The sequence below is a fragment of the Peromyscus eremicus genome, chromosome 7 (genome assembly GCF_949786415.1).
Source record: "Peromyscus eremicus chromosome 7, PerEre_H2_v1, whole genome shotgun sequence".
Classification (NCBI taxonomy): Eukaryota; Metazoa; Chordata; class Mammalia; order Rodentia; family Cricetidae; genus Peromyscus; species Peromyscus eremicus.
In genome coordinates, this window is record NC_081422.1 from 34,081,337 (window position 1) to 34,105,817 (window position 24,481).

Here is a 24,481-nt window from a genome sequence, read left to right on the forward strand (position 1 = left end):
TTGTACACATGCAAGTGCATGTGTGTGTCCCTAGTCAACTTCCTGAGGGTCCTTTGGCTCTACCAAATGGTGGTAGGTATGATTTAAATGGAATAGTAAAGTTTTAAATGCTTATAGCAGGTCCTTTTTTTTCTTCTTTGTATTTAATTTTTTTTCATTTTACCTACCAATGACTGTTCCCCCTCCCTCCCTTCTCCAGTCCTCACCCACCTCCCCCCACACCACCCCCATCCACTCCTCCTAGGGGGTAAGGCCTCCCTTGAGTATTCAACAAAGGCTGGCATAGCAAAATGGGGCAGGACCAAGCCCCTCCCTACTGCATCAAGGCTGAGTAAGTCATCACACCATAGGGAATGGGCTTTAAAAACACCAGTTCACATACCTGGGATAAGTCCTGGTCCCATTGCCAGGGGACTCACAAACAGATCAAGCCACACAACTGTCACCCACATGCAGAGGGCCTAGTGCAGTCTCATCCAGGCTCTCCAGCTGTCAGTCCAGACTCTGTGAGCTCCCACTAGCTTGGGTCAGCTGTCTCTGTGATTTTTCCCATCATGATCTTAACCCTCCCTTTCTCCTATAATCCCTCCTCCCTTTCTTCAACTGAACTTCAGGAGCTTGGCCAAGTGCTTGGCTGTGGATCGCTGCATCTGCTTCCATCAGTCACTGGATATAGGCTCTATGATGACAATTAGGGTACTTATCAATCTGAGTACAGGGGAAGGGTAGTTCAAGCACCCTCTCCACCATTGCTATGAGTCTTAGCTGGGGACATCCTTGTGGGTTCCTAGAGATTTCCCTAGCACCAGATTTCTCCCTAACCCCATAATGGCTCACTGTGTCAAGATATCTCTTTAATTGCTCTCCCTGTCTGTCCCTCCCCCAAATCAGCCATCTCAAACCCTCATGTTTCCATTTCCGTCCCATCCCCTCTAATCCCCCCTCCTAGTTTACCCAGGAGATCTTAACCATTTCCCTTTCCTGAGGCAATCCATGCATGTCCCTCTTAGGGTCCTCCTCTTTACATAGTTCCTCTGGGGTTGTGAATTATAACCTGTTTATCTTTTGCTTTGTGTCTAGTATTCATTTATGAGTAAATAGATACTGTGTTGTCTTTCTGGGTCGAGGTTACTTTGCTGTGCCCACATCGCGACCCCCAGAGAGACCACCAAAGACGAGCATGCCAGAATGCAAAAGCAAGGTTTAATTCTGGATATCCAAAAGCAACACAAGCCTAGGCAGGGACTTCGTCCAATACATCCAACTCAGTGGAGGCTAGAGGAAGTGCCCACCTGTCTGCAAGCTCAGTTTTTAAAGGCAAAAAACACAAGGTTACATCATTTAGGGGTGCTAGTATGGGTACAATTCTGATTGGCTCGCTCCTAGGGGCTTTCTAGAAATCATGGCTTAATCTTAATTCTAAGGGGGTGGTTGCCTGCCACCATTTCTCATTGGCTTCCCTCAGGTGGGGACATTTCTGTGGTCAGTTACCCTGGAAACCAGGGAGAGGACATTCCATAGTCAGGCAGTCATTACCTCCTGACTACCTTGTGACTCTGTACTTTTACACTTTCTGGTTTCTGGAATCTGGACTAACTTGTTTCAGTAACTATTGGCCTAGTCCTAGAACGAGAAATCTTAGGCCTTGGTTTTTGGGTGAAAGTATTTTGGTCTTATTTATAAGATGGCTCATTTTGGTCTCACAACTTCACTCAAGATGATTTTTTTATCTAGTTCCATCCATTTGCCTGCAAATTTCATGATGACATTGTTTTTTGTTTTTTTTTTTTTAACTGCTGTATAATACTCAGTTGTGTAAATGTACCACATTTTCTTTATCCATTCTTTGGTTGAGGGGCATCAAGGTTGTTTCCACATTCTGGCTATTATATATAGTGCTGCTATGAAAATAGGTGAGCAAATGTCCTTGTGATATGGTTGAGCATCTTTTGGGTATATGCTCAAGAGTGATATTGCTGGGTCTTGAGATAGATTGATTCCCAATTTTCTGATAAACTGCCATACTGATTTCCATAGTGTGTGTACAAGATTGCACTCCCACCAGTAGTAGAAGAGTGTTTCCCTTTCTCCACATCCTCTCCAACATAAGCTATCATCAGTGTTTTTTTATCTTAGCCATTCTTACAGGCACAAGATGGTATCAATTATACAATGGAAAGAAGAAAGCATCTTCAACAAATGGTGCTGGCATAACTGGCTATCTACATGTAGAAGAATGCAAATAAATAAATGTCTATTGGCCTGAACAAAATTCAAGTTCAAATGGATCAATGACCTCAACATAGATCCAGTTACATTGAACCTGATAGAAGAGAAAGTGGAAAGTAGCCTTGAACACATTGTCACAGGACACCACTTCCTAAATATAACATCAGTAGCACATACACTGAAAGCAACAATTAATAAATGGGACCTCCTAAAAATGAGAAGCTTCTGTAAGGCAAAGGACACAGTAAATAAGACAAAACAAAAGCCTACAGAATGGGAAAAGATCTTTGCCAACCCCACATCTGACAGAGGGCTGATCTCCAAAATATATAAAGAACTCAAGAAACTATACATCAAAACACTAACTAATCCAATTAAAAAATGAAGTGCAGATCTCAACAGAAGAGTCTCAAATGACCGAAAGATATTTAAGGAAGTGTTCAACATTCTTAGCCATCAGGGAAATGAAAATCAAAATGACCCTGAAATACTATCTTATGCCTGTCAGAATGGCTGAGCTCAAAAATACTGAAGACAGCTTATGTTGTAGCAGGTCTTCAGAGAAATTTTGATGACAGCTTGTTTCACTTTGCTCAGAACACTGGTAGTGTAGAAGCTAGCTGACTCCTGTGACCTCTAACATAACTAGGGATGGTGCATTTACCATACAGGAAGAGTAAGATACACCCACCTAACTACTGGCTCTCCTTCTAACTATTTGGGGCAGTTTAAAATTCCAAGCCCAAAGTGTGAGGAATTAGGCATGATGTCTGAAGAATTCTGTAGTTTGATGGTATTCAGGAATCCTTTGTGGGATGGATAAAAGGGAAGCTTAGCTAGCTGTCTTCTAGTAATCTCAAGGTCCTATTCTTAATACCAATCTCTTTTACTATCTCTCTCTCGATTGTCCCCTCCCTCTCTTCTGCTATTCTTCTCTCCCTCATTTTCTTTCTCTCTTCTCTCTGCCAATTTCTGCATTTGAATATATATATATATATATATATATATATATATATATATATATATATATATATATATACATATCTGCTGAGTGAAAGGGCAAAGATATTGTATTTTGAACTTCCAGCTTCACTGCTCATAGTTATCTCATTTAACAGCACTTGGTCAACAGCAGGTTTCCAAGTAGAGAAAAAGTAGTATCTTGATTTCAGTTGCCTGAGCATCTTTCAGAAAGTTTTGTGGATGTCGAAGGACCATTATGAACTCTAGTCTCCATACATTATAATAATTTGCTAGAGTCAGGAGAAATTGATCACAGCCAATTTTCTCTGACACATCAGAACATGAACAGCAATCTTTTTCTCATTTAAAGTATTTCTTCTTCTAGACATGCTTCATGGTCAGAGCAATTTCACTATGAAAATGCAGTGTATCTCTGGTTATAGCTCTCTCCTCTGAGATAACACATGCTATATGTAGTGCTCATTTGTGGTATTAGTCATGTAGATACTAGAGGCATATTACTTTATATAAATCTCCATTATTTGAATAATTATTTTATGGGTGAAAAGTCTTCAATTTTCATAGCTCATTAGTCCATAGATACTTCTTTTTGATGGACCTATATGTTTTGAACATGAAAACTGCTATGCTAATCTTTCTTTTTTAATTTTTATTTATTTATTTTATATGTATTGGTATTTTGCCTGCATGAGTCTGTGCTCCACATGCTTGAGTTACAGATCTGTGGGCCTCCAGGTGAGTGAGGCTAGGAATTGAACCTGGGTCCTCTGGATGTGCAGTCATTGCTCTCAAACACTGAGCCATCTCTCCAGCCCCCTGCTAATTCCTCTTATTCTTGGATATTATACAGCATTTTACTCATTGTTACAGTCCTATGTTTCTGTTAAAAAGCTTCAATTGACACAGTTCAGGACTAGCATTGCAACAACTGTGTTCCTGAAGATGTGCCCAATCAAGGTTCATATATTATTTCATTGTCCAGTTGGTCTTGCTGTTGCTTTCTAGTTTGTAACATTCTGAAGACTGATGATTCTATATCATTTATTTCCACAGAAGCACTTTTACTTATCAGTATTCAATATTTTAGTATTAGTTCACATTTACAACAAATGAAACCTTCTTTAATCATTACCATAATGTACATATTCATTGTTACTTTTCATCAGTTTCAGGTTAATTTCTTGTATTGTCTCACCCAAGTTACTCACAGAATGCTTTATTTCAAGACAAGCAGACAAAGCACCATGGATTTCTAAACCTATGTTTGACTAATCAAGATGGTCCCCAAGTTCATATACATTTGAAGTATTATTTTCTATTTTCAAATACAAAGCTAAATTGTATCCTGTGCATGTAACTACAAAGGACTTAGGAAAGTTTTTTTTTTTTTTTCAAGATAACCCAGGACTGTCCATTTGTTTAGTAATCTAGGAAAACTATGGGGAAAAAAAGTTCTAGATTGTGTTTATCATTCCTATGTCAAATCTGAATCATCACTGCATTTTTGATAACTGGCATAATTATCTTTTACTCCAAAGAAAATCTTCTAGTTTCAAACAACATGAATAAAACTGAGTGAAACCTAAGTTTTTGTTTTATTTTGTTTTGTTTTTAAAAGGCCAGCATGAGCTGGCTTTTTGGAACCTAGGGCCTATGCTGAGACATTTTGCTCAGCCTTGGTGTAAGGAGGAGGAGACTGGACCTGCCTCAACTGAATCTATCAGGCTGAGCTGAATCCCCAGGGGAGACCTTGCCTTGGAGGAGGTGGGAATGGGGGGTGGATTGTGGGGGAAGGCTGGGGGGTGGGAGGAGGGAGGACAGGGGAATCCGTGGCTGATATGTAAAATTAAATTAATTATAAACTAAGCCGGGCGGTGGTGGCGCACACCTTTAATCCCAGCACTCTGGAGGCAGAGGCAGGCGGATCTCTGTGAGTTCGAGGCCAGCCTGGGCTACCAAGTGAGTTCCAGGAAAGGCGCAAAGCTACACAGAGAAACCCTGTCTTAAAAAACAAAAACAAAAAAAAAAGAAAAAGAAAATTAAATTAATTATAAAATAAAACAAAGAAACACTTATTGGGTGTCTGGATGGAGATCTTGTCTACACAGCACTATTTGTAAACCCAGAATTGATTAGGGCATTGGGGTTAGAGATAACTGTATGGAGTTATGTTTATTACTTTTCTCATCCCTGCCAGGAAATAACTTCAATAAAACAATTTAATGAAGGAAAAAAATAGGCAGTCATAAATGTACAAATCCTGAATGATTCACTTACAGAATATATTTATAACAACTCCATGGAAGCAAAGAAAACAGCAATGTTAACAAAGTGGGGAAGGTGAGAGAGACAAAATGGGGTTATTGAATGGGTACGAATCTTCAACAATGTTGGATTAGTAAGCAAGGGAGATAGGCTGTATGTTATAGTATATATAAAAAAAGATATGATATTGTTCACTAAAAACTTCAGGCTTGGACCTGCTGCTACTGAATGTTCCAGGGTCTGCTGACTCCCCATGGGAGGCCTTACCTTCTTGTAGGAGGGAATGGGGGTGGGTTGGGAAGAAAAGGCTGGAGGGGCGGAAGGAAGGGAAAAAAAGAAAGAAGAAGAATTAAAAAAATAAAACTTCAAAAGACAGATCTCATGATAAACACTCTGTTAAAAAAGGAAGTGATGTCAGAAAACCTTGAGAGGTGATACTTGTACTAATTACCTTGATTGTGATGATATTGTCATGAGTGTTTATATAATTCCAAACTGCTCAAATTACATTTGATTAAATGTGTGGAACTCACCGTACATCTATTGTACTTCTATAAAAACATCAACAACTAAAAACTTCATTCTCTAATCACTTTGGTATTTTACTGATGACTCGTTCATCTCTAAGGTGCATTAGACAAAGCGTAGACAGTTGATAGAGGAAAGGTTGCTTGGAATTCTCAATCAAGGTCAAAGGCAAGCAAACGCAAAAACAGGAAGCAGTAGGATTTGAGTATCTGTCAGAATCAGACTTCAGGAGATGACATTGGTCACCTACGGTAGGTCAGGGCTTCACAAGTGCTGACAAAACCACAGTGACTGAGTGAGAGAAAACAGAGCTTCTGAGATGAGAACCAGTGTTTCTTTTCTTTTTTTTTTCCAACTTAAAGATATTTTTTATTATTTTTAATTTTGAATTTTATAAAAGTATAACAACAATGAATATATTTAAACAGTTTTAAAATAAAATTTTCCTGACTTCCAATACACACTAATTGTATATAAAGTTTTTATTATATGTAAAATAAACCTTACATGGTAAAGAAGTTGGAAGTGACATGTGGAAAAGATGATCATCAAAGGAATGTCTATTTTCTGGGTTCTTGTGAAAATACTGTAATTTTCTTAATATTTACTTGGGAAATATGTAATTTAACCATATATAGTTATATTATGATACAGAGTATGGGGTATATAATATAGATATAAAAAATAAACTTTAAAAAGCCTGACAAATTTAGGGGTGTGTGTGTGTGTGTGTGTGTGTGTGTGTGTGTGTGTGTGTGTGTGCTGTACATCCTCCATTCTAAGCTGGAAACAGAAAAGTATCAATCCCTCTACTCCAAATGTCTCCAGCTTCCTTCCAGTCGGTATACCCTACTTCCTCACTGAGATAATAATGACTGTTGTTTCAATTAAATAAACTGATTTTATATAAACATTGTCTATCAAAGATAACCAGTGTTTCTTGATGTAGCCTGTGATATAAAACAAAGACAGGGGAAATTGGTAGCTGGCCAATGGAGAGAGTCAAAAACACTGAACGATATGTGTTTTAGTTTGTTTGATGCAAGTATAAGACATCCTAGGTAATATATAAGGATCAGGTATTAGTTGGCTAAGTCTTTGAAGGCTAGAGATTCTAAGATCAAAAGTTCACATATGTTGTGGGCCTTTTGCCTTAGTGGAATCTGATGGGAAAAGAGCCCACACACTGGAGATGGAAGACAACAGAACTGATCCTTAGTTTTAGAACACACAGGTAATAACTAGTGTCATAACCACATCACTCTACTTGCCTCATAGCAACTGTGCTTCAAAGATCTCACATCTCATTATTTTTGTGAAATTCTTGGGATGCTGCCCATTTATAGCAATATGGGAGATCAATTTCTTTAGTTGGAGTAAAAACAGAATGTGCATTAAGGAAACAAGAAAGGTTTTATATAAAATAATCAGTAAATTCTCAGTTATGAGGCCAGAAACCTCAGTTTCATTGTGTTGCAAACTTATCAGTATCTAGACATTCTTTAAGCTTTTTGAGTAAGCAATGTAAGTGACCAAGGATTGGGGATGGTTTCCCTCAGCAGGACACAGCCAACTGGAAAGTTAGAAGAAAACAGATGTCAGTCAGGAAATCTCTAGAGACACAACTTGAGTGTTTTTCAGTGTATTGATGATGTCTTTTTTTTTTTTTTTTTTTTTTTTTTTTTGGTTTTTCGAGACAGGGTTTCTCTGTGTAGCTTTGCGCCTTTTTTCTGGAACTCACTTGGTAGCCCAGGCTGGCCTCGAACTCACAGAGATCCGCCTGGCTCTGCCTCCCGAGTGCTGGAATTAAAGGCGTGCGCCACCACCGCCTGGCGATGACGTCTTTTAAAGTACAGTTTTTTACTATAATATTTAAAATAATTTTCTGAAAACTGTATCCATGAAACTGTGTATTGATTATATTCAGCTTCTAAGACTCCCTTTAACTCTGTCCAAATCAACTTCTTACCTACCTTTGTACCCTTTCTAACTTAGTGTCCTCTTCATAATTTTTTTGTATGACCCACTGAGTTTAATTTGTGTTGACAGTGAACTCATGGGTGTGTGGTCATATACTGGAACTTGATCAACTTTCCAGTGGCCACACTCTTAAAGAGAACTAACTCTACCTACCCTAGAAGCCCTTATCTGTCAATAGCTCCTCAGCTAGGAGCCAGGGCTTATGATCCCCTCCCCCATCCTTCTGGAGAGTTCACTGATATGATCTCCTGCAGGCACTGTGCAGGCAACCACAGCTGCTGTGAGTTCCTGAGTGAACAGGTTCTGTCCTGTCTATAAACACTTTTCCCCCAGTCTTCCCTTTGTCTGCCTCTCAGGATCTTTTTACACCCTCTTCCATGATGGTCTCCGAGCTTTGGGGGAGAGATTGTGATATAGATTTCCATTTGTACCAGAGAACTCCACAGACCTTTATTCTCTACTTGAACAGTTGTGAATTTCTGTGTTAACCACCTTCTGCTACACAAGGAAGAATCTCTGATGAGGTCTGAGAACTGCAACTAATCTATAGGGTACAGAGTTAGGAATTTATATGGCAGTTTGATATTTTGGGGTTTTTTTTTAGCAATATAATAGTAGGGAGCTTACTGCTGGGGCCTGTAAGAGTCCCAACCATGTGTTTTAGGACAGATTTGCAGTACCAGGAATGTATTTTCTCCTGTGGAACAGACCTTAAATCCAACCATAAAGTACTTGATAGCATCCATGTAACTATGAAACCTATGGATACATCATTCCATGCCAGTTATTATAGTTCACAGATACATAAGACTACTGATGGCCATTCTGTCTGTGCTGGCTAGTTTTATGTCAACTTGACACAAGCTAGAGTCAATTGAGAAAATGTCCTCACCAGAATAGCTCTTGAGCAAACCTATCATATATTTTCTTGATTGGCAATTGATTTAGGAGGATACAGCTCACGATGAGTAATGTTACCTATTGGCTAGCACTTCTTTCCCACCTCTCCAACACTTCTTCATTCATTCTGGTGGCATTGGGAGCATCGAGGTGTCATATATTATACCCTTTTGTCCAATCAGCTTTTCTGGCAAATGTTCATTGCAATGAGTCACTAGTCTGGTTCAAGGCCTCTGGTTTCTGGTACACCATCATCACAGGACCCTCACCAGAACTCCTCTGGGGTATCCCTTTGATGCCCGAGTCATAAGTCATGGAGATCCTGTAAATATTGTTCTACAGCACCATTCCCTTCACAAGTTCCAGAAGGTCTTAGATGGGGTAGATGTTAGGGTGGGCCAACTCAAGGCTCGACAGTGGGCTTGGGTGGTAACTAAGATGGTCAGTCCAGGCCACTGGGGCCACCTGCCCCAGTCAAGCAGTCAGAGTCAGCTTCCCAAGCCCATGTCCTCAGGGTCAGTTCACCCTTGCCTGTAGTGAAGGCCAGGGCCATCTCTCCTGAGTCCAAGGGCCAGCTCTCCCATGCTCCAATGTCAAGTGAGAGGCAAGGCCAGCTTTCCCTGGGCCAGCAAATGGTGGGGACAGCTCAGCACGGCCCTCTGATTTCATCTCACATAGTCCCCATGGCTCCTGAGGTTACATGGGCCACAGACCCCAGCTGCAGCTGGACCACAGCCCAGACATGGCCCTCAGTAGCAGCTTGGGCTCTGACAACATCCTGACTCTGGGTAGAATTACTGGCCACTCAGGTCAGGACAGTTCTGGCCTGGGCACCATCAAGGCTTCAGGTTGTGGCCCCACCCCTGGGCTTCGATGTGACCTCTGGTGGCAATACAGGACTTGGACTTCAGCACAGACCCTAGCCACAGTAGGACTAAAGACCCAGATACAGTCCTCAGCAGCCGCTAGGTTGGGATGTCACCATTGCCCCGATAGTAGTGCAGGCCTCTCAGACAGTCACAGGCCCCAGCAGTAGTGTGGCCCTTAGACACCAACATGGCCCCAGACCTCGGGTGTCTGCACAGCCTTCAATAGTAACAGGAGCCTCAGACATCAACACAGACCCTGGCTGCAGTAAAGCCAAGGACCCAGACATGGCCCCTAGCTGCAGCTCTGACCAGATGTCATGATGGCATTGGGTAGCAGCACAGGCCACTCAGATATGCATGGCCCCAGCTGCACCATGGTCCTTGGACCCCAACCTAGACTCAGGTGGCTGAACTGACCATGGGCATCCTCACATACATTAATCTAGATCTTGGACACTGTAGGGTCGTGGACCCAGACATGGCCTTTGGCAGCACCCTGGGCATGGATGATACCATGGCCTCTGGAGGCAACACAGGACACTCAGATCTTTATGGCCCCTGCTGTAGCATGGCCTCCAGACTCCAACAAGGCCATAGGCTGTGCTCCAGACCCCAGACCTCTGTGTGGCCCCTAGTGGCAACCTGAGCCACAGACTTCAAACACACCCCAGCTACAGCTGGACTACTGAACAAGACATTTCCCCAGTCAGCAGGTTGAACCAGTCCGCATCCTGGGTCCAGGTGGAAGCCCTGGCCATTCAAATCAGGATGGTTCTGGCAGCAGTATGGCCCCTAGACACCAACAGGGCCACACACGGTCCAGATCCCAGGCTCCATGTGGCCTCTGGTGACAACATGGGCCACGGACATCAACACAGACTTCAGCTGTGATGGGAAAACGGACCCAGATATGATCCTTGACAGAAACCCCAGTCTGGTTGTAAGTATGGCCCCAGGTGATGGTGAAGGCCACCCAGTTCAGTATGACCCCAGCATCAATAAGACCACTGGACACCAACATGGCCTGAGGGGTGTTTACCCACCAACCCCACAGCTCCCCAGAGTTTTCTTGAGTGCAAGCAGCAGGAAATATTAGATAGAAGGATTTAGATTGTGGGGATAAACAGATAGAAAATAAAGGATAGACTTGAGAGGGCCTGGAACCTATTCCAAACTGGCCCTGACTGTCTCTGCCCCAGGGTATTTATAGAGACACCAAGGGATGGAGCAAAAGACCTCCCCACAGCACAGCCAAGTGCAGACCCTCTCAGACACCTGCACTCAGGCCCGGGGTCCTAATCATCCTCTCTATGTGGACCTGCTGGGTAAAGCCACAAGGAACCTAAAAACGGGCTTCCACAATGGCCCCAGGTGGTAGTCCAGACCACTGGAATCAGCATGGCCCTTGTGGCAACAGGAGCCGTGGACATCAACACAGACCTGGATGTCACCATGGCACCAGGTAGCAGTATATACCACTCAGATCTATATGGCCCTAGCTGCAGCATGGCCCTTGGGCACCAACATGGTCCCAGGTGGCTGACCAGACCCCAGGTAACCACACGGCCTTTGGTTGCAACAGGAGCCAAGGATGTCAATTCAGATCCTGGCTGCTGTAGAACCAAGACCCAGACATAGTCCTTGGCAGCAGCCTGGCCCAGACATCACCAGGCCTCCAACATCAGCCTACTCCTCATTACCTTCTTCATTTCTTCTTTTTTGCCTCTTTACACAGCACAGGGACCATTCTGTTTCTTTTTCTCTACCATTTCTTCATGCTTACTCATCATAATGGGACCCACCTTGCAGCTCTAGGTGGGCCCATGGATATCTTCTCACCATTGAGAGTCTTGACACCAACGGGGCTGTGGCTGGCCTGCCCCTACTTGAGCAGAACTCTAAAGACACATTTTCAATCATGTATCAGTAATTTATTTGTGTGTTTATAATGCACTAAACACCATTCATACAGACATTTTCTACTCTCATTTACTACCGTATAGTTTACTTCACAAACCACACTGGTTATCCTTAACTCTCCATTTCAAGAAAACTAGTTACCATCTTTCACTGTGCATCATTTCCTTGGTGCATTCATAGTCTCTTGTTATAGTGTATGAAGAATCTTCATCCTGCACCATTATGGAAAGCAACTCCACTAGTAATTTATCATGTAGCCTAAAATAATTACAAAAGCTCATTGTGTGTTTATTCCTGAATCTCTATTTATTTCCAGATTTACTTACGTCAGCATGTTCTCCAAACCTTTCACTGAGATCTTTTAAGAAACCTTGAAAACATAAATAGACATGAAAGGAATAATGTTTAAGAAAATTACAAATATTATTTCCCCAAGCCTTAATTTAGCAGGAACACATGGATATGACTTCAATTATTTCAGAAGTTGTTTTCAGTTTGAAAGTCATCATCATGTATCCTTCATACAGACATGTCTGCCAGGGCTTAGTTTCTAGCATCAACCAAAATATCACTATTTCACAACAGAGAGAATTACACACCAGGGAGATAATAAGAGTGTCACATGGGGAACAGAATAGGACATTTTAATTGCTCTTACCCGCCCCCATCACTCTACACAGTTGATCCTAATGATAGGAAGTCTTGAGAGAGTTTCTTATGTGTGTGTAATATATAGATGATATATGTAGTTCTTTATTTGACACTTCTTATATGTCAAAACTATCTTAACTTTATTCCAGTAAGTGGTTTGGAAAGAGAGGACATGAATAATGGCACTTGATTCATAAAGCGGGAAGAACTTAGAACTTGAAATCAGTGGCCTGATCATCTGCATGAAAGATAGTGGAGAGGTTTTGTGTTGAATTATCATCACCTACTACAGAACTATTCCATGTGAAGTTTCCTGGCTCTAAAACAGGACGGGGACCGAAGTTTCCAAGTAGAGGAAAGGTGAGTACCAGAATTTTGTTTTTCCTGGCACCGTTACACATAGGAATGAGACAGATTTTCTGAGATCCAGTCTCTAAACACCAAAGGAAAGAAGCTGAAAATGGTCACTCATATTTTGAGAAGACATTTCAGAAGCCAGGAAAAAAATATGTTTAAACCTAACATTTTCCAGGTATGATTTATGGTTAAACTGGTTTTGATGTAAACACAAAGTGTATCCAATTGGCTGTACTATTTCCTTGGAGGTAACATAATAATGCAATCCCCCTTTAGGCTACTCATTAGGTAGATACCAGGTATAACTAACTTTAATATAAATATTCAATTTGCCTTGATAGGTTTGACATATAATGCTCTGTCTAGAACATACTGCCAAATTAGTACAAGGCACCAAGGAACTCTATATCTTATATTCCTATCTCTTCCCTCATATACACACCTTGTTTGCATCAAACAAACATTTAAATTCTTAATTTGTTTTGATGACTTTTAGAGAATCATATATTTTGAACATGAAAATACTAGTTTTAACACTTGACTTTGAATATCAGACAACCAGATAATCTCCCTCCCTCTCCCCTTCTAGACTGTAGTAGTCTGAGGAGCAGGGGCTCTGTGTTATGCTTCTTTCTATACCCCAACCGGAAACATCATTACTGTTTATCACTTTTGAATAGTCTTCATTATAAGTTCACACTCATATCCTAACAATATCTTCTTGAAGCAGTAGCATCCTGCAAGTATTCATTTTTGTCTTCTATAAATTTTTATAATATTTTGCATGTGGTTATCATCTAACTTCTTAATAAAATGTTTTTTTTTCATGACAAGCTTCCAACTCTAGATCAAATTTTAGATGGTCCAATAGAACTGTGATATATTTTCCTCTGTTTTCAGACACAAAGCATAACTATGTAGTGAAAATAGGATGATTATAAAGATTTAGCACAGATTTTGTCAAGGTAATGCAGAACTATTTAAACAGTTTTTTTTCTAGATGAACCTGTTAAAATATAACAAAATTTTAAAGTCCAGATATAAGATATATTTTGGTTATTTAATTGTTGTTATGTAGCATTTTTTGATACTTTTAAAATAAAACAACTTTGTTTTATTCTCCAAAAGAAATCTTACTGTCAGAATGAACATGGGCAAACTTGGAAGATACTATACAGACTGAACTAAGCCAGGCACAAAAGGAAAAGCACTGAATCATTCTACTTAAATACAGTAAGCATTACAGTAAAATCCATAAAAAAAAAAAAGCATACGAAAGTTACCATAGGATTGATGACAAAGAGACAGGAAAATTGATCAATATAAGAATCTAAAGTTGGAATGGTGAATTATAAATATGTTCTATGCAATGCAGTGCCTGTGGTTAGCAACTAGGCATTTGTACAATCAAAACTTAAGAGGGCAGGTCTCAAATTAAGCATTGCTGTGGATATTGTTCTATATAAATAAAACACTGATTGGCCAGTGGCCAGGCAGGAAGTATAGGCGGGACAAGGAGAGAAGAGAATTCTGGGAAGTGGAAGGCTGAGTCAGAGAGACACTGCCAGCCACCACCATGACAAACAGCATGTGAAGATGCTGGTAAGCCACAAGCCACGTGGCAAGGTATAGATTTATAGAAATAGATTAATTTAAGATATAAGAACAGTTAGCAAGAAGCCTGCCACAGCCATACAGTTTGTAAGCAATATAAGTCTCTGTGTTTACTTGGTTGGGTCTGAGCAGCTGTGGGACTGGCAGGTGAGAGAGATTTATCCTGACTGTGGGACAAGCAGGAAAACTCTAGCTACAACGCATTCTGAACACACAGAAACAATGAAAGCACAAAAGGAACACTTGAGATATGTCATTTATATTTACCACCTTGATTATTGTGGTGTCATGAGTGTTTCAATATGCACAATCTGGACAACTTAAATACTTAAAGTTTGTTGTATGTCACTTCTGAAAACTGGTGATTCACTCATCGCTAAGATGTATCAGATAAAGGCAGGCTAAGACAACTGATATAGGGGACAGTGTTTGTGATTCTCCACCAAGGTCAAAGGTATGCAAACATAAAGGTAGTGTTAGGGGAGCAGGAAGCAGTAGAATTTATGAGAACATGTTAGACTTCAGGACAATTAGTCAGTTTGGGATGAGCCAGACACTCATGACTAGTGTCAAGTCTACAATGATGCAGGAAGACATAATGGAGCTTGTGTGGAAAGAACCCTTGTTTTCCAGCACATTCTTGCTAGAGGCAGGGAACAGAGGAAAACTGGTCAGAACGCCAGTGAAAACAGGCTCAGAAGCATTTTAGTACATGTCAACATACTTTATGCTTCAATGACAGAATGCCACATTGTATAATGGTTACTATATAGTGACCACAAGTTTATCTGGCTCAAATCTGTTCCTTGAATATATTATTTGAACTTTTTTCCATGCTGTGTGTCATTTTTTCAGATATTATATAATATTCAATTTACTACTTTTATATGATATCCTCTGATTTTGGCTCTTATTCTAAATTTGTAAAAATGTGTTTGTGTCTTCCATCAATATCGATATAGCTTTATCTGCTATATTTAGCTTTCAACAGCCCATTTTGAATTGATTTGATTGAATGATATGTGAAAGAGTTACATATTAATAACAAGTGCCTATCTAATTATCCCAGCACCATATGATAAAAAAGTATTTCCATTTGATTTATCATAAACCCTTATATCCACTGCTTACAGATATAAGCTTGTTTCTGGGATGGCAAACTTGTTCCATTGATTGGCACATGATAGTTAGTACTACACTAAGTAGACTATTACAATGTTACAGTGAGATTGCAGTGGAAAAGGGAAGGTTAGGTCTTCATTCTCCTGTTTTAAGTTAGTTCTGATTTTCTTTGGTCACATAATTTTCATGGGGGATAATGATTCCTGCGCAAGTAAATTAAATTAAAAAAACAGGAAGTTGATAGGAATATCATTGAGTTTAAAGGTTGATCTAGAAAGTGTATCTATTGTCACGAAGTTTTTGCATTGACTCATGAATGTGGATGCCTCTCTTTTTCTGTATGTCTTTAAATCTCTTTCCACACAGCTTTGTGATTCTAAGTGCAATGTTTTATATTTCTTTCATTTAATGTATATTTAAGTAAATTATAATTTTTATTAAATTACTGATGAGTTTAATGGTTGTTTCTTTTTGATCTTCTGTTCTGATGTTTGCTGACAATTTAAATATTTCTTTAAATTTCTTCATATATTAACTAGGATTTCTATACAGGACATTAAGTTATTAACCAGTAGAAATAGTCTCCTTTCTTCTTTTATGATTAGAGGTGCTTTATAGTTAGTGTCTGGTTCAACTTACTCTAACTAGAATCTATGTTACAATATTAAATAAATATATGAAGATTGCTTTCATTTATTAACTTATGGTGAAAGTATTTTAGAGGTATTGTTTGACAGTTTTCCTGGATGATATTGATACTTTAATATAAAACAATATTTACCAGATAGACATGAAAAATTGTTAGACAATTGCATAGACTTTGTTATGTCTGTTCTTTGGGTGTTCATGGAATAAAAATAGACATGGACATACTAGATACCTATTTGCATTTCTCATGTTAGTCCTTAAATAGTAACATGCATGAAGAGCTGTTAGAAACAGGGGACAGAAGAACAAAAAGACTTGAATTCAATGTCATAATCAAGCACAAAGTGATAAACTGCCCCAGCCAGCGGGGTGTCAACGGGGGCGACCCGCCTGCGGGAGAGAATGAAAGGGACAGGGAGACACGAGAGAAGACAGCAAGAGAGTGTTCTGACCAAGCTGCAAATTTTATTTTATTCTCCTCAGCAAGGCTTATATAGTATGGGAGGGGGAGGGGGCAGGAAGGAGGGAAGGGGTGCAGTTGAGGGGAGAAGTGCAGGTGAAGGAGGACGTGCAATTCGTGAGGTTGCAGGATGTTGTGCTAGATGATAAGGCCCATTGTTCTGTTGCTATGCTACCTGACCTACCTGACCTGTTCTTTATCTTTGGGGGCATCGGGTTTAGGGCAGGGGCTTGGTCTCTGGCCTAGCTAGTACTTTTCCATTGTCCATGTTTGGTCCCTGACAATAAACAACCTCTTTCACATTCCTACAAATAACCTCCAGGAGGAAATGTCCGAAGGCAATCACTCCAGAGTGACTGAGTTCATCCTTTCTGGGTTAACAGACAAACCAGAGCTGCAGCTGCCCCTGTTCCTCCTCTTCCTTGGAATCTATGTGCTCACAGTGCTGGGGAACCTGGGAATGATCATCCTGATCCTGCTCAGCTCCCACCTACACACCCCCATGTACTTCTTCCTCAGCAGTCTCTCCTTCATTGACCTCTGTTATTCCACCGTTGTTACCCCCAAAATGCTGGTGAACTTTGTGACAATGAAGAACGTCATCTCCTACCCTGAATGCATGACTCAGCTCTATTTCTTCGTAGTCTTTGTTATATCTGAGTGTTACATGTTGTCTGCAATGGCATATGACCGCTATGTTGCCATCTGTAATCCCTTGATGTATAATGTCACTATGTCTTACCAAGTCTGTTCCTGGATGGTAGGTGCGGTGTATGGTATGGGCTTCATTGAAGCCACAGTTCACACTGTTTGCATGCTAAGAGTGCTTTTCTGCAAGGCTAATGTAGTAAACCATTTCTTCTGTGATCTTCTGCCATTGCTACAACTTTCCTGCTCCAGTACACTTGTCAATGAGGTAGTAATGCTGTGTCTCAGTTCTTTTAATTTCTGTGTTCCAACCCTGACCATCTTGAGCTCTTATAGTTTTATCATTACCAGAATCATTCACATGAAATCCACTGAGAGCAGATTCAAAGCCTTCAGCACCTGCAGCTCCCATATCTTTGCTGTGGCTATCTTCTTTGGTTCTCTTGGATTCATGTACTTTCAGCCATCATCAGTCAGCTCCAAAGAACAAGGGAAAGTGTCCTCTGTGTTTTATACTACTGTGGTACCCATGCTGAACCCGCTAATTTACAGCCTGAGGAATAAGGATGTCAAACTTGCTCTAAATAAGTTGCTTCTAAAGAAGACATTTCAGATGTAAAATAATATTTTACATTAGCAAAAGTCCTTATATCTGTGGTTTTGATAAGAAAAATACCTTGAAACAACAATGTATGTCAAATTTGGATTAGTATGTGGTTATTTACAAAAAAAACCATTAGGATTGATTAGACCCAAAACTTTTAGATGTGGAAGAAGCAATTCTGAGATTCCCTGGAGCCTATTAACATGAAATTAACTACTACATCTCATATTTTTCAAAACACCTCCAAAATCTTCTTATAGTTCATTATGCTTTTTGTGTGTGGAACTTGACTATTTTGGAGTGATATTTAGTTGTCTCATTTAAAGGAATAAATATATGTGGTAGAAAGATATCTATTATCTCGTTTTTGTGTATCTGACCCTTGTCAATTAAGTGTATTACCAACTATATCTGAAAGAGTGATATCTAAAATAAGCAAACTTAGCAAAAATGCATAGACCCAGGCTATCACTTCTAAATCTTCCTAAGCATGTAGAACTGTATTGTGGAATATAAAACATATTAGAAATAATATTATGTCTACCTTCAGGGAAATAATACTGAAAACATTTAACAAGAGCGTACACATGTTCATATACTCTTAACATAGTTATTGATCCAGTTCAGGGACTTTACCAACATCTTTATTTTTCTGAAAATTGTATACTACTTTTTCCTACTTAAAATAACTACTACTGCACTTTCTTAAGACCACATTTAGAATCTCAGTTTCAGAAGTGGTATTCTCTAACAAATGCATTGTTGTGCTATTTTTCATATAGAAAAATTAAAATTAGAAACTTGTCTGTCTAATGACATGTAGTATTCACACTCCCAAACTAACTATCCTTTCTGGGTTCATGACATGCAAGGAAGATACAACCAATAAATTTTATTTTCTAACCTCATCCAAGGTTAGAAATAACATCATCCAAGTCAGAAAGTCTCAGTATCTCCTGGTAGCATCCACCTTTCACATCTTCTCCTGGAGACATCAGCAGCAGAAGCATAGCTTTTCTGGTCTTATGCCTACAAGAGATTCCCCTAGAATAAGGCACTTCTTCATTGTTTTAGAAACTTCTATACTTCATGATTACTGTGAGTGAGCTCCAAAGCCTTTAAACCTGTTGCATTATGGAGACAAGCATGGAGATTTCCAAATAGCACATGTACTAATCTGTGTCCAGAAGCACCGAACTGGAGCCTTTATTCCTCTTCCCAGCATTGACTTTTAAACCTTATTATCTCACATCTATGATTTCAGCTGAATCCTGTAGTAGGCACTGAACATTGGTGGCTTTTTCTTCAGCTTGCTTTCAAATATGTGACAAGACACTTTCTATCACATCTCTTCTCCCTCATCCTGTAACACTAAAACTAGAAACAACAAGCCAACATTCTTTTAGAAAATCAAAATAAGGCCCTTGTTTTTCTATAACCCTGACTTCCCTTCATCTTATCTTTTCTATTATCCCACAAAACTCTGTGTATGTACATCCATTGCAGTTGTTTGTTAAGGTTGCATGATATGTGTGGCTCACTTACCACATACTAGTACAAAATAATACATATAATCAAAAGTTTTGATAATTGAAGAGAACATAAATGGGACATAAATTTCCAAGTTGAAAAATATGAGTGACTGAATTCCATTTCTCCTAGCACCATTCCACCTCAGTATGTGTCAGACCATGATGAACTCTAGTCTCTAGAAATTATAAAAATATACTCACAGTAGCTGAAAATAATCACTAATATTCTACATTGATACCTCAGAAGACAGGAAATTATCTTTTTCCTATTTCAAGCCATTCTTTTTCCAGGCTTTCTTAATGATACTCTTATTCTGACACAAAAATTAATCTCATTAACTGTGTCTGTCTCCTCCCTTGTAGTATAGGAAGAATCATACTTGATTTGCACTGTAGTCATGTAGATATTATGTGTAAGTGACCTTAATGTAAAAATTCAATTTTCATGGATAATTTTTGTTTATAAACCTCTGTCATAGAATACACCCTCAAAGTAACACAATTCACCAGGTGTTATTTATCTTGTTTTTCTACTGTTTGTCTCATTTTAGATACCCTGTTTGTTTCAATAAATCATTTAAACTTATTTGTATGTTTTGGTGATTTTTGTGGATCAACATAATTTTAAGATGAAATGAATCTAAACTTTGAATATTGTGCATACTTGTTTGTATTTATCCTAACAGACTCTTAGAAATCTTCCTTGACCATCCTCAGTTAGCTCCATAACATCTGTGCTCTTATGGACCTGTCAATCATGACATTTATCCCATGGTCTACCCTACCCTCTCCTTCTAGACTATACCATTATGAGGAGCATGGATGCTACATCATGTATCAATCTGTCCTGAATACCCACAAGGCACTTCTGCTTGCCACTAAGAAATATTTTAGTGCCAATTCACATCTGCATCTAAACAATGTCTTAAAGCACTATCATCATGCAAGTATTAGTTTTTATTTTCTGTAAATTTTTATAATAATTTTCTGTGTATCTGTCAAGCTATTGATGAAATGTTTTTGTCAAGACAATGTGAAATGGAATGTCTCACACCAATATTTATAATTCTAGAACTAATTTTAGATGTTACCTGGGTCCCTAGAGCTAAGAGACATTTTTCTGCGTCTTAGCCACAAAGAAACTATGTAATGTGTATGTAGTGACTGTAGAGATTTAGTAAATTTCCTATAAGCTAATACAGCACTATCCCAATATTTTATTATATTAGCCTAGTAAAATCATAATGAAACTAAGATCTACATAAGCCTCAGAAATCCTATCATTGTTATGAGTCATTAATAAATTCTTCTGAAAGAATACAATTTTGTTTGAAACAACCTGGATGAACATGGAGGTCACTGTGCAACATGAAATGTAAATCAATGAAAGGAGAAACACTGAATGATCCTTACTTGTATAGAGTAACTAAAACAGGCAGACTCATGCAAGTAGAGAACAAAACAATGTTTACCATATGATGAGAGGTATAGAGACAGGAAGTAGTTTTCCACTGGGTAGAACAATGTCATAGTGTTGAGTGATTAACTTATAAGGATGCTCTTTATAGTATAATTCTTGTAGTTTAAAAAAAGAACTGTTGTTTCTAGGACAAGAGGCAACATGTGGTTAAATTGCATTTATGAAAGGTATTCAACGCCTCTTACAAAATGTTCCCTTACAAAAAACACACTTTGTTTTTGAGAAAGAAGCACTCTTCTCTTTACTGTGTTCCCAATGTGACTAGAAAATCTATTTTTTCCTCAAAATTTAAAAGAGATAGTTCTTATATTAAACATTCAGAACACAGAAATTAAGGCAAGTAAACAAAAAGCATAAAGTGACATGGAAAAGTTTTGAGATGTGATGGCTATATTAATTATTTTGATTGTTATCATGATGTCATGATGATTTGAATATTCATGAACTGATTACATTATAGATAATAAATGTTGCCACCCACTTCATAGCATTTCTACTTTAATAATATATTAAGAGATCAACAAATAAACTTTGTTCCATGAAATTATTTGGCAATTTGCTGATGAGAATCCATCCCTAAGATGTGTCAGTGATTAAGATACAAGAGAAGATTTTTGAAATTCCCTACCATGTCAAAGGAACACAAACACACAGGCAGTTAGTAGAAAACAGGAAGCATCTGCCTTTAGAGAAAGTGGTTTAGAAGAAGTTGGTCACCACATGCTAAAGACTGCAAGAGAGAATGGAGCTTCTGTGGTGGGATCAGTTTTCTGAGTCTTGTAAGAAGCAATAAAGACAGAAAAAAACTGTCAACTGACTATTGCAAACACTCAAAACTACAGAAGGACGTGTGTCTTTGTCTCTTTTATGCAGATGGAACAGTGTATTATATTCTAGGTAAAATATAATGATCAGGAACCTCTTTGGATCAGTGGAGGTGGAGGGATGTCCAAGGTCAACGGCCCACATCTAGGATGTACCCTCTTCCTGCACAGTCTGTGGAGGAAGCTTAGAACACTGGAGAGCCAGAGATGTCTAGCATCATCCTTATTTTAGGAATTCACATATGTGGCAACATTAAATCAGTAACCTTATAATATATTCTTCCTAGAAGACCCCAGCCTGTACACTATTATATTAGAGAGTAAGTTTCTAACGTAAACTTTGAGAGACACATCCCAAATATAACTCCGTGCAATCCCAGCTTCTACAATAGAAGGAAAACTGAAAAATATAATAAACTTAATAATGGAGGTTTTAGTGGTGGCGCACGCCTTTAATCCCAGCACTCGGGAGGCAGAGCCAGGCGGATCTCTGTGAGTTCGAGGCCGGCCTGGGCTACCAAGTGAGTTCCAGGAAAGGCGCAAAGCTACACAGAGAAACCCTGTCTCGAAAAACCAAAAAAAAAAAAAACAAACAAACAAAAAAAAAAAACCTAGGGTCAGCAAAGAACACCACATTATGAATTAATAATTTCAACATCTAGATACTCTTTTTACTTCTCTAGTGAGATAGAATTGGCTCAGATTTTGAGATGGTTGTTCTAGGCAGGACATGGTCAGTTGGAATTAGGACAACACAAACAGTAAGTTGTGAGGTTTGGGTTTTTTTTTGACAATTTCTTCAACCATCTAACAGTTTCAGTCATTTAAATTATTCACATATTTGTAATTTATACTTTATTCTCTCATAATAAACATAAAGAAGTATTTTAAGTCACATGTCTCTACTGAGTCTTGTACTCAACAGTTAAGGTTACACAGCCTGTGGTTTCATTTTTATATGTTGCAGATTTAAAAATAACTATGATGATAGTTGCCTATTAATTAATATAGCAGTTTCTGTTGTTCATGGCAAAGAGAAATGTCATAATGTTAAGAAAACTATAATATGTGTATTTGGCACGAATGAAGAGCTACCTGCTAGATATACCTTAGATGGGAAAGACTTTGAGAAGGTGGGGAAATGGCAGGTTGTGATGGACTGCTTTGTGGGTTCACACGATGCTAGTATTCTTTTGGTGCATCTTTAAATTTCAAAAATTTAATTTGTTACTATATGTGGTTTTTTATGTATGTGTATGCTTGTGAATGTACACATATATGTGATGTGTGCGTGTGTGAGTGTGCATGTGGAGGTCAAGGGACAAGTGTGTAGAGTTGGCTTTCTCCTTCATCTTTTAAGTGGGCTACATGAATTAAACTAAAGTCACCATGCCTGTTGGGTGGGTGCCTTTACAGACTGAACCATCTCACTGGCCAATGTTTTTATGTTTATAACACATATACTAAAATAAATGATATATTTTAATATTCACATTTTCAATGTACAGGTAGGAGTTTTGTATATTCACGAATTGTGCAAATCTCACCATGTTATACTATAGACTATTGTCCACATATCAACTAAAGCCTCTAACCATATATGATCAAGTGAGCACCTCCTTTCCTTCCCAGCAGACAGACACTAAGCTGCTTTGCATCTATATGAACCTGTTCCTGACATTTCCTACACATGATGCCATACGATGTATGACCCTCTCTGATACCTTTCTCCTGGCATGCTTCAGGCCTTTTGAAGATGCAATCTATCTCAGAACTGCAGGGCTCTTTACTGAAGAAGAGTGCTCTATCGCATGGATGGGTGCACTTGTCCTGTCTGTGCATCACTACATGGACACTTGGATGGCTTTCAGCTTTCAAATAAAAGCACTTCTGCAGTCACCATGCACAGGTTTTCTTGATGTGCACATTTTCAGTCTGGGGTCGTTTGGTAGCACTAGAATTGTTGGGCCATATGGTAACTTGAACGTTTTTATTTTTAAGCATTGCCAAACTTCATTACCCTCATATACTGATGAGCTTTGTGGCAGAAACGAATGTTTGCTCCTTCTCTGATCCCATGACTCTGCTCTCTTCCTTCCTAATTTTTGTTACAATATTATATGTTGGCTACAATGGCATATGATTGCTATGTTGATATCTGCAACCCCTTGATGATATCACCAGTCTTAGGAAATCTGCTTATGGGTGATAAGTGGAGCACATGCCATGGACTTAACTGAGGCTACAATTCATACTCTGTGAATGCTTAGAGTACTTTTATGCAAGGCTAAAGCAATAAACCATAATTTCTGTGATCACCTTCCATTGCTGCAGCTTGCCTGTTCCAGTACTTTTGTCAATGAATTGGCACTTCCATGCTGCAGCCATTCTTATTTCAGTGTTCCAACCCAGACCATCCTGGCCGCTTAGATCATCATTGTCAGTATCCACTGAGGACAGGTTCAAAGCCTTCAGCAGCTGCAATTCCCACTCCTCTGCTGTTGCTGTCTTCTTTGTTTCCCTGGTTTCACATATTTTCAGCCTTTGTTAGTTTGTTCCAAAAGGAAGGTAAAGCATCATCTGTATTTTATACAACTGTTGTGTCCATGCCGAACTCCCTGATCTACAGCCTGAGAAATAAGAATGTCAAATTTATTCTAAATAAGCTGTTTCATAAACAGAAATTGCATGTATAAAGAATATTTTGCACTAGCAAATCTGTATCATATTTAGAGTTTTGATAAGAACACAGTCCAGGGGCAGCAATGTATGTCTGATCATGACATTATCACTAGTAGGTGATCATTAGATTTTGAAAAAAAATGGTGTAAGCAGTTATTGGATTTAAGGGTCATGATATATGAGG

The 24,481-nt window shown here is 39.0% G+C and overlaps 1 protein-coding gene and 1 pseudogene across 1 annotated transcript; both read left to right on the forward strand.

Moving 5' to 3' along the window:
- The first annotated feature begins 16,849 nt into the window (after positions 1 to 16,849).
- LOC131914235 (olfactory receptor 8G50-like) lies at positions 16,850 to 17,794 on the forward strand. The gene has a single exon (XM_059266825.1). It carries the CDS (start codon positions 16,856 to 16,858, stop codon positions 17,792 to 17,794), a length of 939 nt encoding a protein of 312 aa, XP_059122808.1. The 5' UTR covers positions 16,850 to 16,855.
- A 5,853-nt stretch (positions 17,795 to 23,647) lies between these two features.
- Positions 23,648 to 24,311, forward strand: LOC131914674 (olfactory receptor 8G50-like; annotated as a pseudogene).
- Positions 24,312 to 24,481: the final 170 nt, after the last annotated feature.

Excerpts from the sequence above, each read along its gene's own strand:
- LOC131914235 (XM_059266825.1), top strand. The coding sequence starts at position 16,856 with ATGTCCGAAGGCAATCACTCCAGAGTGACTGAGTTCATCCTTTCTGGG.